A 13,446-nucleotide genomic window follows, 5' to 3' on the forward strand; every position below is an offset into this window, starting at 1 on the left:
ACCCACCTGTACCGAGCGCCCAGGTCAGGGGTCACGGGCGACCTCCTGAACCGGTCCTGTCTCAGCCTAGCGCTTCAGAGTGCACCGCACTGCGGATGGCGGCTGCCTAGGGCCAAAAGTAAATTTGCCCTGGCCACAGCTGGCGACCCGCTTGCGCTCCCTCTGCTCGCTTAGCGGAGCTCCGCAACACTAATCCGCACCGACAGTGCAGAGATTTCCCAGTAGGGCCTGCCTCACTTGCTCTGTGATTGCATAGTTCTGGCGCCCAAAACCAGTACATTCTAGTCTATTCTATTTGAGCCAGGCTCCCCGGATAGCCTGTGTACCGAAAGGGAAAACACTAATTCAATTTATTATATAGTTATTAAAGCGATGGAAGCCCCGGCCCTTAGCCCATGAGCTCTCAGTGTGATCTATTTAGCAAAAAAAGCCATCGAGGCTGTAAATAGTAGTGATGCACACTGAAGTCCCCTAGTAGCGTGTGTCCATACACTGATTAAGGGCTGTGTGTGGAAAAAGAAACGATTACGGACCAGGGACTTCATGGAAGATTTCAGGCACATGACACGGGCATTACTCCTTGCGGCTGAAAGAACACTAGGTGATATTTCAACAAAAGGGAGGCTGAAGCAGCTAATGGGCGTGCTGGCATTTCCCACACAGTAAATCAAAAAAGACTGGGTGAGAATGAGTGCCGATATATAAATTGTGGGATACCAATTAATTCTGCGGTTAACAGGGAATTACTGAAAAATTTGAGTCAGAGGCACTAGTGGCAATTTTATTTTCTATCAGGCAGTATAGATCCCTTTAGAAAGAAGGGAAGAAGGCAGGGACCCAATTACAAGAGGAATAGAGTGGCCCAGGGACCAGGGAAGAAAGCCTGAATCAATACTGGTGATTGAAGAGAGCTGTATTGGCTCTCCTGATTGAGAAAGGAAAAGATTCAAGGGGCTCCAGAGCCAAGAAGACCCGGTGTGCTGATAACAGAGCTAGAAACCCTGAGGCATAGGAACGGGGATGTGAGGATATCACAGATGCTCTTCAGGTTGAAGGAATTGAAGCAGGTGAAGAAACCCAAGTTGATTCAAAAGTTCCACTTGATGCATTAATTGTATGGTGAGCCCTACCTGGGTCACCTCTGAAACTGGGATGCCCATTATCTGATGGGCAGTTCCGAAATCAGACAGAAACCCACGTGTGGCACCATCTATGCCAGGACCACACTCTTGTTACAACTAAACATTTAACTTTTTTTTAATGTCCTATCACAGAAACAGGTGAGCCGGTGGTGGCATGGAGTAGGGGAGTGAACAAGGTCAGTGGCTGACTGGACCTTAGGAGCTGGAGGTGTGGATTGGCTGAGAGAGCGAGCTTGTCCTAAGGCTTAGAACCCTGGTTTTATTTCCCAGCACCACAAAAACCAGTCATGGTGGTGGCTACCTTGTAATCCCAGTACTCAGAAGGTGGAGACAAGAGGATCAAAAGCTCAAGTCATCTTCAGCTACCCAGACTTCAAGGCCACCCTGGACTACATAAGTCTCTGTCTCTGTCTCTCTGTCTCTGTCTCTGTCTCTGTCTCTCTCTCTCTCTCTCTCTCACACACACACACACACACACACACACAGTATAGTACATATGCAAGGTCAGAGGACACCTTGTAGTAATCGATTGTCTCCTCTAAACATGTAGGGCCTAAAGATTTAACTCAGGTTGTCAGCCCGTATCTTTACCAACCAAGCCATCTCAGCAGCCTGCAATAAACCTAGAATTCTGTAAAAAAGTAGCATTCTCAGTCCCTCTGCCTAACTTTAACTCTTACAAGGTAGCCACCACCATGACTGGTTTTTGTGGTGCTGGGAAATAAAACCAGGGTTCTAAGCCTTAGGACAAGCTCGCTCTCTCAGCCAATCCACACCTCCAGCTCCTAAGGTCCAGTCAGCCACTGACCTTGTTCACTCCCCTACTCCATGCCACCACCGGCTCACCTGTTTCTGTGATAGGACATTAAAAAAAAGTTAAATGTTTAGTTGTAACAAGAGTGTGGTCCTGGCATAGATGGTGCCACACGTGGGTTTCTGTCTGATTTCGGAACTGCACTCTTTAACTACCCAGACAACCACTAACAGAGCCCACGTCTAAGTTGTGTGATGTGTGGTCTGAATAAGAATGGCTCCCAAAGGCTCATGCATTTGAATGCTTGTCACCAGGGACTGGAACTCTTTGAAAGGATTAGAAGGTAAGGAGGCGTGTTCTTGTTGGAGGATGTCCGTCAATGGGGGTGGGTTTGAGGTTTCAAAAGCCTATGGCAGGCTCAGTCATCTGTCCCCCACCCCTATCAGGATGTAACTCTCAACTATTTCTCCATTGTCATGTCTGCTAGGCTTGCCACCACGCTGATAATGGACCAAGCTTTCAAAACTGTAAGCACACCCCCAATTAACTATTCCTTTAGAGTTGTTATGGTCATGGTTTTTCTTTGGAACAATAAAACGGCGACTAAATCTGATGGGTTTATTTGTACTGATATAGGAGAAACACATTTTCTTATGGTTCAGGTTTCCAAATGAAATGATGCTAACTTAAGAAAACTTTAAATCACATCCATAGCTACATAGTAAGACTCTGTCAAAAAGCAAACCCCTAAACAGTTTGTTGACTCACTTGAGGCTGCAGATGCACTGACACCCAGGGGTGGGGGTGGGGTCACAGGAAACAGGCATTGTACTCACATCATACTCTTTGGACATTTCTAACACATAGTTCTACAAAATCCAGAAATGATACACCATTTCTTTTATTTGCTTGAGTCTCAGGAATGAGATACTGTGTTTCCTTCCACCAATTCTTACCCTCCTTGAAAGTTAACAAATGTCTGGTTGGATTCCCTTGAAGCCCACACACCGGAGACTTTTTAGTGGTTGCACTAGTCACTTCTACTCAGAACCTTATGGCTTAGACTACAATATGGCTACTTTGTCCATTATTCCATGAGCACCCGAATGACAGTTATTGCTTTCTTACAAGTTTTAATCTGATCGCTGAACTTTTGGGTTTTGCTGTTGTTTTTTGAGACAGGGTCTTCCTACCTTGGTCAGCCTGAAACTCATTATGTAAACAAAGAGATCCACCTGCCTCTGCCCCACCTACCATGCGCTATAATTAGAAGCATGTACCTCAACCAACCTTTTAAAATTTTATGAGTTTGCCTGAATGAGCACCACATGCAGTGTCCCTGGAGGCCAGAAGATGTCAGATCCCCCAGGACTGAGTTACAGATGGTTGTGAACCACCATGTGGGTGCTGGGAGAGCAGCCACTGCCCTTAAGCCATATTTCCCCATTGTAGCTAGCGTCTTGGAACAGCATCTCACTATCTGGTTTAGAGCGCAGAGATCTGCCTGCTTCCCCTCCTAATGCTGGGATTAAAGCCATCTGACCAAACACTATAAATCTGAGGACTTGTTAACTTACTAAGAAGCTATTTCAGAAAACTCGCTTTGAAAGGAGGAATGAAGAAATTTCACAGCTCCATACCAGGCATCTCCTACTGTCCCATCACTTGAAACATTACTTTCTTTTAAAACCTAATTATTTAAGAGTTTAAATAAATGGTTTTTGTTTTGAAACATCTTATTATATACAGTTTAGGATAGCCTCAAATTCACTAGATAGCCTGGACTAGTCCCAAACGCATGAGATCCTCCTGTGCTGGGATTAGAGGCACGCTATTGTTTAAAAGTCTTGGGTTGTCTTGATAGCTTTACTATAGTTGTTTTAAAGCCTTGCTGTGTAGCCCAGACTGGCTTCAAACTTGCAATCCTCCTGCCTCAGCTTCCTGCATGCTAAGATTATAGATGTGCTCCACAAAAATGGTTTTTTGAAGAAAATGAATCTTGTTCCAAATTGGCAGAGGAGCACACGCCTCCCTTCTTTGGCCCTATACATGGGAAAGGACTGACCCTTTACTACCTGCTGTGGAAATGCAGCTTGAAGCCACTTTCCCAGCCCCAGTGAGGTGACCTAAGACCTTCTCAGGCTCATTTCCTGATCCTCCTTCCCATCCTTCCAATTTCAGAGCAGGAAACAGGAATGCAGACAAGAGGCAAAGAGGAAGGACAAGCACCGGCTCCTTGTGGAAGTGACTATTCCTGGGGAAAGGAGACACGGATACCACAGTACTGAGCTTTATTAGGGATTTTATTAAGGTGAAACCTCTAGGAACAAGGAGTCCCATTCAGAGGGCACGAGAGCCCACGGAGCCTCCTCAGATCTCATAGTGAACCACGGGCTCAGGTTCTTTGGAAGGATCACCGCCTCGCTCCAGGTACAGATTATTGTACGGGTACTGCTTCGGACCCTAAGGAAGGACACAAGAGAAGAGAAGGTGCACGTGTCAGCAAGAACAATAGCCAGCCAGTCAGCCAATACCTGACTACACCCTACTTGAGTTCACAATCACGCAGAGCAAAAGGGGGTACAGTAGCCTCTGGTCAGACTCCGAGGAGCTAAACTGGCAGAAGGATGCTCTTGCCCTGCTCAACCCACAGCAGAGAGCGCCTCAGTTATGAGAGAAGTAGTGTCTGCCGGCAAGTGAGCAGTGGAGGCGGGAGGTCCAGGCCAAGGCTTTCTAAATGAGATGGTGCAGCCATCCATCCTGCTTGCGCTCGCGCGCTCTCTCTGTCTCTGTCTCTGTCTCTGTCTCTCTCTCTCGGGGTCGAGACAGACTCAATCTCCTAAGTCACTCAGCCTCTAATGGCTCCACCACTAAAGTGGCCTAGCAAATGAGGCGTGCAGGAGCAGTGGTGGGGGTGGGGGAAAGCAGAGGAGACGCGGCTGGGATGTGCTTTCGGGGCTGCTGGCTTTACCAACAAACAGCTGTCAGAGAACACAGCTCAGAGGGAGGAGAAAAGGGTGATGTGCTTACAGAACTGAAAAATGGAAGCGCCACACTGTTCCTTGCTCTCCTGAAGTGAAGTCAGTACTCACCACAGCCCCACATGCTCTCCAGGAGAGTCCCCAGGGCTTAGCAAGGCTCGTGTCAGTAAACATGCTCTACTAGCTCCCTCAGGACGCTCTCTCTGCAGAGGTAGCACTGGGCAGCCGACTGCAAACACCGCAGCCCCCTGCCTTCAGTTCGTCTCTTCCCAAAACGCCCTGGAGACAGCCCTAGACCAATCTTCCTAAGAACCTGGCCTAACATCATGTCAGGCTTCTAGTCACAAAGATGGCTCCCTGGTACTGGAGGCAGCTCAAGAAACCCCTGCATCCCTACCCCCCGGCGGTCTGCATCTGGTACATAGCAGAGGTTCTATAAATATTTGTTTGATTAATACACCACTCTGCTGTCAAGTTCAAATCCTCAGCTATGCAATAAAAGCTGCCCAATGGAGCTAATCAGTTCACCTCACAATCTAGACACTGTTGCAAATATTGAATCTAGAACCCTATTGTAGAACCATGGAATTAGGACTTCCAAGAACCAGGCCTGAGGAATATGAATGGATGGGAGTTCTCTAGGAAGACCATGTAGCTGGTTATCTAGGAACTATGTTTTTAATAGCTGATTTAAATTTTGGGATATTTTTATCACATTTATTTAATATCTAGGTGTGTGGGCACACTGAGACCATGGCACTCATGTGGGAGTTAGAGAGCAACTCACAGAAGTCGGTTCTCTCCCTTTTACCATGGGGGTCCCAGGGATTGAACTGAGGTCAACAGGCTTGGCGGCAAGTGCCTTTACCCACTGAGCCATCTCATTGGCCCTATTTTTATATACCACCTAACTCATCATCTGTCCCCCTCCTACTGTTCTCTCTTGTCCCTCATGGTTTCTGTGACCTCCTCACTACCCAGATCCTTTATTTCTTTGGCCCCTAGTTTTAATCCTGCTCCCTCAGTGCAGTTTACCCCACTCTACATTCACTGTGGTGGACACACACAAGCTGTGCCAGGCTCGCACACGTGTGCACGTGGTACTCATTATGTCTTCTACCTAATGGGGTCCTAATACTCCCTTTAAGCTGGGAATTATACTTTCTGATGTATAATGTCTTTGCTTATATGGACAACTCTTTCTAGTACCCTGCAGAAAGTCCCTTCATGTGTTCAGTACAGGATAAGGTTTCAGCTCTAGAGTCTTCGACTCAGCCTCAAATGGCCAGTCCCTAAAATATTATTTTATATAAATAGACTATCCTCAAATGGAAACTCTGAAGACTAGCTTCCACAGTCTCACCCACTACCCAGTGCTCAAGTCTGCCTCCTCAGTTACTGTGAACCGTGCAGTAGGACAGAGCAGCGCTCTGATGCCTCCTGTTGGGTAAGGCCCTTCCTCTTCCCCTTTTCTAAAACTCTAGGAAGCCAAACTTGGCATTGGCTAGTTTCCTACCCCTGCAACTTCACTCCCTCAGGAAAGGAGGAAAATGTGCTTTGGAGAGCACATAAGATACTCACCACAGGCTGGTAGGAAGGGAACATGTCCCCTACCCAGAACATGAAAACCATGAAAGCCACAAAGCCGAAGAGATGTCTACACATGACATCCCAGGAAACCGGTGTAGGAGATGTGTCCACACGATTCCTGATGTACATGTCTAGGTCCCAGTGTATCTGTGGCAGAAAGGCACATAACTGTCACAAACTGATCTTGCAAAAGACAGGTGTTCAACTTGATACAACCGAGAGTTATGTGGAAGAAGGTAACCTCGATTGAGAAAAATGTCTCTATAAGACCCAGCTGTAAGGCATTTTCCCAACTAGTGATCAAGGGTAGGAGGGCCCATTGTGTGTGGTGCCATCCCTGGGCTGGTGGTCCTGGGTTCTACAAGAAAGCAGGCTGAGCAAGCTATAGGGGGCAAGTCAGTAAGCAGCATCCTTCCATGGCCTCTGTATCAGCTCTTGCCTCCAGCTTCCTGCCCTGTGTGAGTGCCTATCCTGACTTCCTTAGATGGTGAACAATGATATGGAACTGTGAGCCCAATAAATCATTTCCTCCCCAACCTGCTTTTTGGTCCCGGTGTTTCATCATAGCAACAGAAATCCTAAGACAACATGCAATCTAGAATGGCCAGAGCCTGATACAAGGCTTCAAAGAAGCTTTACCCTTCTTAGGGCAATAATCTGAGAGCCAGGTCCAAAACACACAGGGCTAGTCTTAAAGATGAATGCTGGCGCCAATGAAGGCAGGCATGGCAGGCACAATGTTGACGGTACACAGACTTTGGGTATTCCTGTAAGTTCCATCTCACAGGCCACATGCAGAACTTCAGGTCTCAGATCACTGGACCTTGCTTCCTTGAGCAGGAAAGCTTAGCAAAAAAAGTACCATTTGCACTAAAGGAAGAATCCCAGGAAAACACAAGGAAATGGAGAATAATCGAAGCTGGTCATGGTTTTCTCACCGGTTCACCCCAGTTCAGCCTGAGGTCTGGGTGGTCCCATTCATACCACGGATCCCTCTCATGCTGTGAGCGGTTAGGGAGCATCGGGTAGTCACCATACCTGAGAGAGAGACAGCAACAACTTCTGGAAAGGGCTGTAGTAGTCCCTGACAGTTGAAAGCCCTCATCCCAAATATCAGAAACAAATCGACATACATAACTATGTCACTTAGGATAGAAGAACTTACCCCAAAATCAAGATGTCTAAGAACTTACCCCAAAATCAAGATGTCTTAGTACTTAGCACAGAACCAAAAAAGTCCAAAATATCATTAGAGGTTATGTCAAATCCTGAAACAACATGGCCTTAGCTTCATTTACAAAGAAAAGTCACACAACTCTAATTAAAACTAAAGGGGAATTTAGTAATCAATTACTCCAGTCTTTCACCAGACAACATGTAAATACAAAGCCATTCACATTTGTTGGATAAAACAAAATAGGTGCACATTAGAAAAGGCTTTTCTTTGCCACAGCTACTATGTTTCTGAACCACAAGTTGATTATTTACCCTCATGCATCAAACACCTCATTGGAGGTCTTGCTTAACTGGGTTCTCCCCCTAAAAATCCAAATTCACCTTATACAGACTACCACCCAGGTTGTTCTAGTCCACAACAAAGTAAAAAACAGAAAGTGATAAATGGACACCTGTCATAGAAAATGACTGGGAAAAAAAAAAAAGAAAAATGCTAACACAGGAAGTGAAGGTGATGTTTAACCACTATTCATAATTAACTATGTTACATGGATAGAGGGCCAGAAGGGACTAAACACCAACTGGAGAACGAAGGTTGACGTGTAATCGTGTAATTTGCTTAACTGTCAATGCCATTTTCATATTCCTAATGGCAAAAAAAAAAAAAAAAAAAAAAAAAAGCAGACATACACAAATATAGAGTACTCCATCCACAACAAGGTTCTCCTGACAGGAGTTGAGCTCTGGCCTGGTCACGTGCCTAGATGACAGCACCTGAGCCCAGCAGATGCTCAATCTAAATGAAACCCAGTGCTTTGGACGGAGCCAAGGAAGAATTTCACTATTCAGGAGTCCTCGAGGGAGCTATTAAAACCTCGGCTTCCTCATTTGAGGAAACAGCCTGAGCCAAGGAAAAAAATTGAAATCCTCTCGGCTGCAGCTGCTCACCCACCCACTCCCACCTCCCCGAACCAAGAAAAGCACCCACACTAATGACTCTGAGGGGTCACTAGAAGGATCGGGGAGAAAACGTCAGAGTCGCACCACCCAATCCAACCATCTTCACCCACCACTGCCCCTGATGCGAGTAGACTTCCTTCATCTCACCCCATGCCATCATCTGGGTACGGCTCGTAGTCTTCCACACGCATATTATACTTCTTGGCGGCCGCGGCCCGTTCTTCTGGGGTCCTAGGATATGACCCCGGCATCATGTCCTTGGTCATGTGGAAGGCTGGACACAGAGGGAAGCAGGTTAGATGGGTACGGTTCTTTAGACACCCACCCAGAAAAGGACTAAGCTGCAGTAACTGCAGAGGTTGCTGTTCCGCACCTGGCCGAACATAGCAACCTTGTATTCCTTCTTTGGACTCAGTAATTCAACTGTACCACCCCCAGCCCCAGGCAGAACACCGACGCCACCATTCCAAGGATGCCTCCCTCCCGAAGCAGCAAACATCAGGCACCCGCTTCCCACACCGTGCAGACCTCTCCGTGCCTCAAGTGGCACCACGCAGCGGGATGTCCTTTGCAGCCACCGGACTCCCAGGGCCGCAGCCCGGGACGCCGCCATCTTCACCTTCTCCGACGCTCGCCGTGCACATGCGCAAAGGCGGGTCACGGTGGCTGAGCGGGGACAAACGCGATCGTTGAAGCTAGCGCTGAAGTCCGGGTGTCAAGCTGGACGGGCTTTAAATACGCTGTAGAGCCTGCGCAGTGAGTGGCTGGTGAAGTGCCAAGATAGACAGCCAGCAAGGAGAGAAAACAAAGCTACTACTCATTTGATATTTCGAGTTATAGTGTTTCTTTTTTCAGGGCTGCTCCCGCCGAATATCTCAGACAGCTGAGCAAAGTAAAATCAGGCGTCTGTCCTCACACGCACTCATTTTTCACATTTAGCTCTTGGTTTTGTTTGATCCTCTCTCCAAATAGGCTCACCTCTTTCCTTATATACTCAAAGTTGGCTCCTTAGTCTCGGTTCATCTAAATGTCTCAGTCACCTCGCATCCAACGAAATACAAAACCAAGCCTATTACTGGAGGCGGCTCTCCTGACACAGCCCCAAACCCCCATATGTCAGGCAAAACAGATTTCAAAAAGAAAGACCATAATTAACAAGCTCATAATTAACAAGTAACACATACTGGAAGACATGTTTGCATACTATTAAAGTTTCACTTTATTTACAAAAGTAAGGTTTGGATATATTTATTGCACATTATGAATGTGCACCTATTTCCCTCAACTCTTCAGACACAATCACTGTAATAGAATCCGTTCTCAAATGTATACCAGAGCGAAAACATGGACGTGTAGTATTCAACGTATAGATTTGGGGAGGGTTACTGCAGTGCATTTTGTCCTCTTTGTAGGATTGTTAGATGTCATCAGAATTAATTTGACAACATCCGAATTTAACTAACAGCAAGTCTGAGCTACATGAGTTTAAGGCGAATCTGGGCTATCTGAGACTGTCTAGGAAAAAAAAAGTGTATAATGATTTCTTTTAATGTACATTACAAAGGTGTGCAGCCATTACTTCTATCTAGTTCTAAAACATTTCATCACTCCCCCAGAGAAATTGCATATCAATTAGAATATTTCCTCTACTTCCACACATTGAAAGCAAACACTAATTCCAAACACTAATCTACTTTCTGTTTCTATGTCTTTGCCTAATCAGCATATTCATAAAAATGGGATCTTCTTACAATAGCCTTTCTGTCTATCTTCCTCATAATGTGAATATGTTCCAATATGTATTAATATGTCATTTATTTTTTGAGTAGATGACAATCTATCGTGTACTCTGTACATTTATTGATTAATGAACATTTCGGTTGCTTTCACTTTGGGGCTGTTGTGAATAACGCTGCTATAAATATTCTTGTACACATCTTTTTGTGAGTTTACATAGCATTTTTTTTTTGTGGGTTTGTTTTGCTCTTTGGTCTTATTTGCTGGCTCCTTGAGGCAAGGTATCACTCTGTGACTCAGGCTGTCCTTGAACTCACTTGAAGCTCAGAATGGCCTCAACTTCAAGCCACTCCTGCCTTGGCCTACCAAGTGCTGGGATTACAGGGGCACACGTCATATCAAACTTGGACACACGTTTTCAACTCTCTCGGCTATGTCCTTAGAATAGATCTGTGCACTTGGGATACCTTGTATGATTTACTTTCTGAAAAACTCCCAGGTTGCTTTTCAAAGCAGCCGCACCATTTCCCATTCCGCCTGGCAGCACAAGACTCTGTGGCTTCCTGTCCTCATCAACGCTTGCTACTGACTTTTTTGTTATAGCTAGTTCTATGGATGTGGCTGGATCTTTTCTTGCTCTGATTGGAGACCAGGAACTTTTGACAAGGATGGAGATTTCTCTTTTACATTCCCAAATGCTGAGAGCTCCAAAGTTGAGGGGTCCATGCTTGGTGATGGTCTCCTGGAATGCCATTTGGTGGCACAAACAGGAGGTGAAGGGCAAGGGGTCACATACAAAAGCATCAGTCGAACTCCCAGTCTCAAGCCCTTTTATAATAAGGATCACTCGTTCATGAAATGGGGCCCTGGGGTTGGGGATTTAGCTCAGCGGTAGAGCGCTTGCCTAGCGAGCGTAAGGCCCTGGGTTCGGTCCCCAGCTCCGAAAAAAAAGAAAAAAAAAAAAAGAAGAAGAAAAAAATGAAATGGGGCCCTGTGACTTGAACTCTTCCCCTTAGGTTTCACCTCTTAATACTTACATTGGGGGGTAAATTTCCAATACTTATCTTTTTAGAGGAACACAAGTAAACCATAATAGTATCTCACTTTTCATTTGCTTAACATTGATGACTACTGAAGTGTAGCAAAGAGAATGAAAAACTAAAGATAAAAATGGTGTGTGTGTGTTGGGGGGGAATAGGTTAATCTTCAATTTGGTGGCATTTAGAATCAACTGTAAACAAGCCTCCGGGCATCTGTGGGGAATTGTCCAGATTAAGTTAATTGGGGCGGGGCATATTCTAAACGTAGGCAGCATTGTTCCGTGGGGTGGGACGGAGCTGAGGGACAACTTTTATCACTCTGTGTTTCCTGACAGTGGGGTGCAATGTGATCAACTCTCTCAAGCTCTGGACACCATAACTTCCTGCCCTGGCGGCCTGACCCTGAGAACTGTAAGCTAAAGTGCCCCCCACCTCTCACCCGGCATGCTGTCTTTGTCAGTTTTTTGGTTTTTTTTTTTTTTGTGTGTGTGTGTGTGTGTGTGTGTGTGTGTGTGTGTGTGTGTGTGTGTTCTTTTCCCCAGCCTTCAGTAACTAATACAGGAGGGAAGGAAGGATCCTTGAGACCAGTACCAAAAACATACGCTGATGTAAATGAGTAGACTATATGAGAAAGGACTCAAGAATCCTCTTGCTTTTTTCCCCCTGTGATTCTTTTCTTTCTGTGAAGAAAGATCTCACCACTCACCATGTGCCTAGGCTAACCTCAAACTCATTCTGCTCCTGCCTAAACTTCTGATGTGCTTGAGAATATTGGCCTGGGCCACCACTCCTAGATGGGAATCCCCTTTCTGTTCTCCTCCAAGAATTGGATTTTCTTTATATGCACCTTTTCTTTTTTTCAAAGATTTATTCATTTATTATCTATAAGTACACTGTAGCTGTCTTCAGATACACCAGAAGAGGGCATCGGATCTCTTTACAGATGGTTGTGAGCCACCATGTGGTTGCTGGGAATTGAACTCAGGACCTCTGGAAGAGTAGTCGGGTGCTCTTAACCACTGAGCCATCTCTCCAGTCCCCTATATGCACCTTGTTAAACAAGCCGTGTTTGCACAAATGATTCTTTTATTTCCTAAGAAATTCTACGACCTTTCAGACAGTTCCTTCTTATGTAACAAATTGGCCTCTTCTCCCCTGAGCATCTTTTCATATGTGTTTTGGCCATGATAGCTCTTCTCTGGAGAAGTACCTGTTCAAGTCTTTTGTTCATTTTTAACTGAGTTTTATTTTTTTATTGTTGATTGTTGTTGGAACTCTGGATACAGTTTCTTTATTAGATATATGATCTGTAAACATTCCCCCTAAGCACACTCTGCTTCCTTCCTTCCCTCCCTCCCTCCTTCCCTCCCTCCCTTCCTTCTCTTGTTAAGGCAGAGTCTCCAGTAGAGCAGACTGTCCTTGGACTTTTATAACTCAGGTTGACCTCGAACCTACCTCTTCCTGTGTCTACCTCCCAAGCCCTGAAGTTTCAGACATGCACTAACTACCATGGCTGGTTTGTATGGTGCTTAGCAGCAAACCCAGGACTTTGTGCATGCAAGCAAGCACTCTACCAACTGGGATATATCACCATTCCTTCTTTTTACTGTCTCCATGATGTGCCTTGGCACTCTGCTTTTATCGTGGAAAGTGTTGTGTTAAAGCCTGTTAAAAGACTGTACTCTTGAAAAGCTGGGCAGTGGTGGCTCATGCCTTTAATCCCGGCACTCAGGAGGCAGAAGCAGGCAGTACTCTGTCAGTTCAAGAACAGCCTGGTCTACAGAGCAAGTTCTAGGATAGCCCACCCTACAGGCCTTCCAAAAGTAAATCCATTTAGCTATGGTGTGTAAACCTTTTTGTATGGTGCTAGATTTGTTTTGCTAGGGACTTTTGTATATCTATTCATAAAGGATATTAATCTGCTTTCCCTTCGTTTTCTTGTTTTGATATCTGGGTAATGCTGGCCTCATAGAATGAATTTGGAAGTCTTCCCTCCTCCTCCGTTTCTGAAGGATTGTTAGAAATTCTGTTTTAAGTGTTTGGTAGAATTGATCAATAAATTCATA

At 45.5% G+C, this 13,446-nt stretch overlaps 2 protein-coding genes across 2 annotated transcripts in view; both read right to left on the bottom strand.

The window, feature by feature from the left end:
* Positions 1–83, bottom strand: part of Sec31b (SEC31 homolog B, COPII coat complex component) — a 29,699-nt gene extending 29,616 nt beyond the window's left edge. The window contains exon 1 of the mRNA NM_001135713.1: positions 7–83. The gene's annotated coding sequence lies outside the window, so the exon portion shown is untranslated. The remainder of the gene's footprint in view (positions 1–6) is intronic.
* Positions 84–4,181: 4,098 nt separating this feature from the next.
* On the bottom strand, positions 4,182–9,240 carry Ndufb8 (NADH:ubiquinone oxidoreductase subunit B8). Its single transcript, NM_001106360.3, has 5 exons — positions 9,132–9,240; positions 8,751–8,877; positions 7,406–7,505; positions 6,459–6,614; positions 4,182–4,359 (listed from the first exon to the last, which is right to left on the bottom strand). Exons 1-5 carry the CDS (start codon positions 9,214–9,216, stop codon positions 4,267–4,269), a joined length of 561 nt encoding a protein of 186 aa, NP_001099830.1. The 5' UTR covers positions 9,217–9,240; the 3' UTR covers positions 4,182–4,266.
* Between the last annotated feature and the right edge of the window lie 4,206 nt (positions 9,241–13,446).

The sequence above is a fragment of the Rattus norvegicus genome, chromosome 1, assembly GCF_036323735.1.
Source record: "Rattus norvegicus strain BN/NHsdMcwi chromosome 1, GRCr8, whole genome shotgun sequence".
In the NCBI taxonomy this organism is placed as follows: Eukaryota; Metazoa; Chordata; class Mammalia; order Rodentia; family Muridae; genus Rattus; species Rattus norvegicus.

Excerpts from the sequence above, each read along its gene's own strand:
- Ndufb8 (NM_001106360.3), bottom strand. The coding sequence starts at position 9,216 with ATGGCGGCGTCCCGGGCTGCGGCCCTGGGAGTCCGGTGGCTGCAAAGG. Across the intron at positions 6,615-7,405 it reads GGCTGAACTGGGGTGAACCG|ATACACTGGGACCTAGACAT; the intron begins GTGAGAAAACCA and ends TTTCTGCCACAG. Across the intron at positions 4,360-6,458 it reads TCCCTTCCTACCAGCCTGTG|GGTCCGAAGCAGTACCCGTA; the intron begins GTGAGTATCTTA and ends GTCCTTCCTTAG.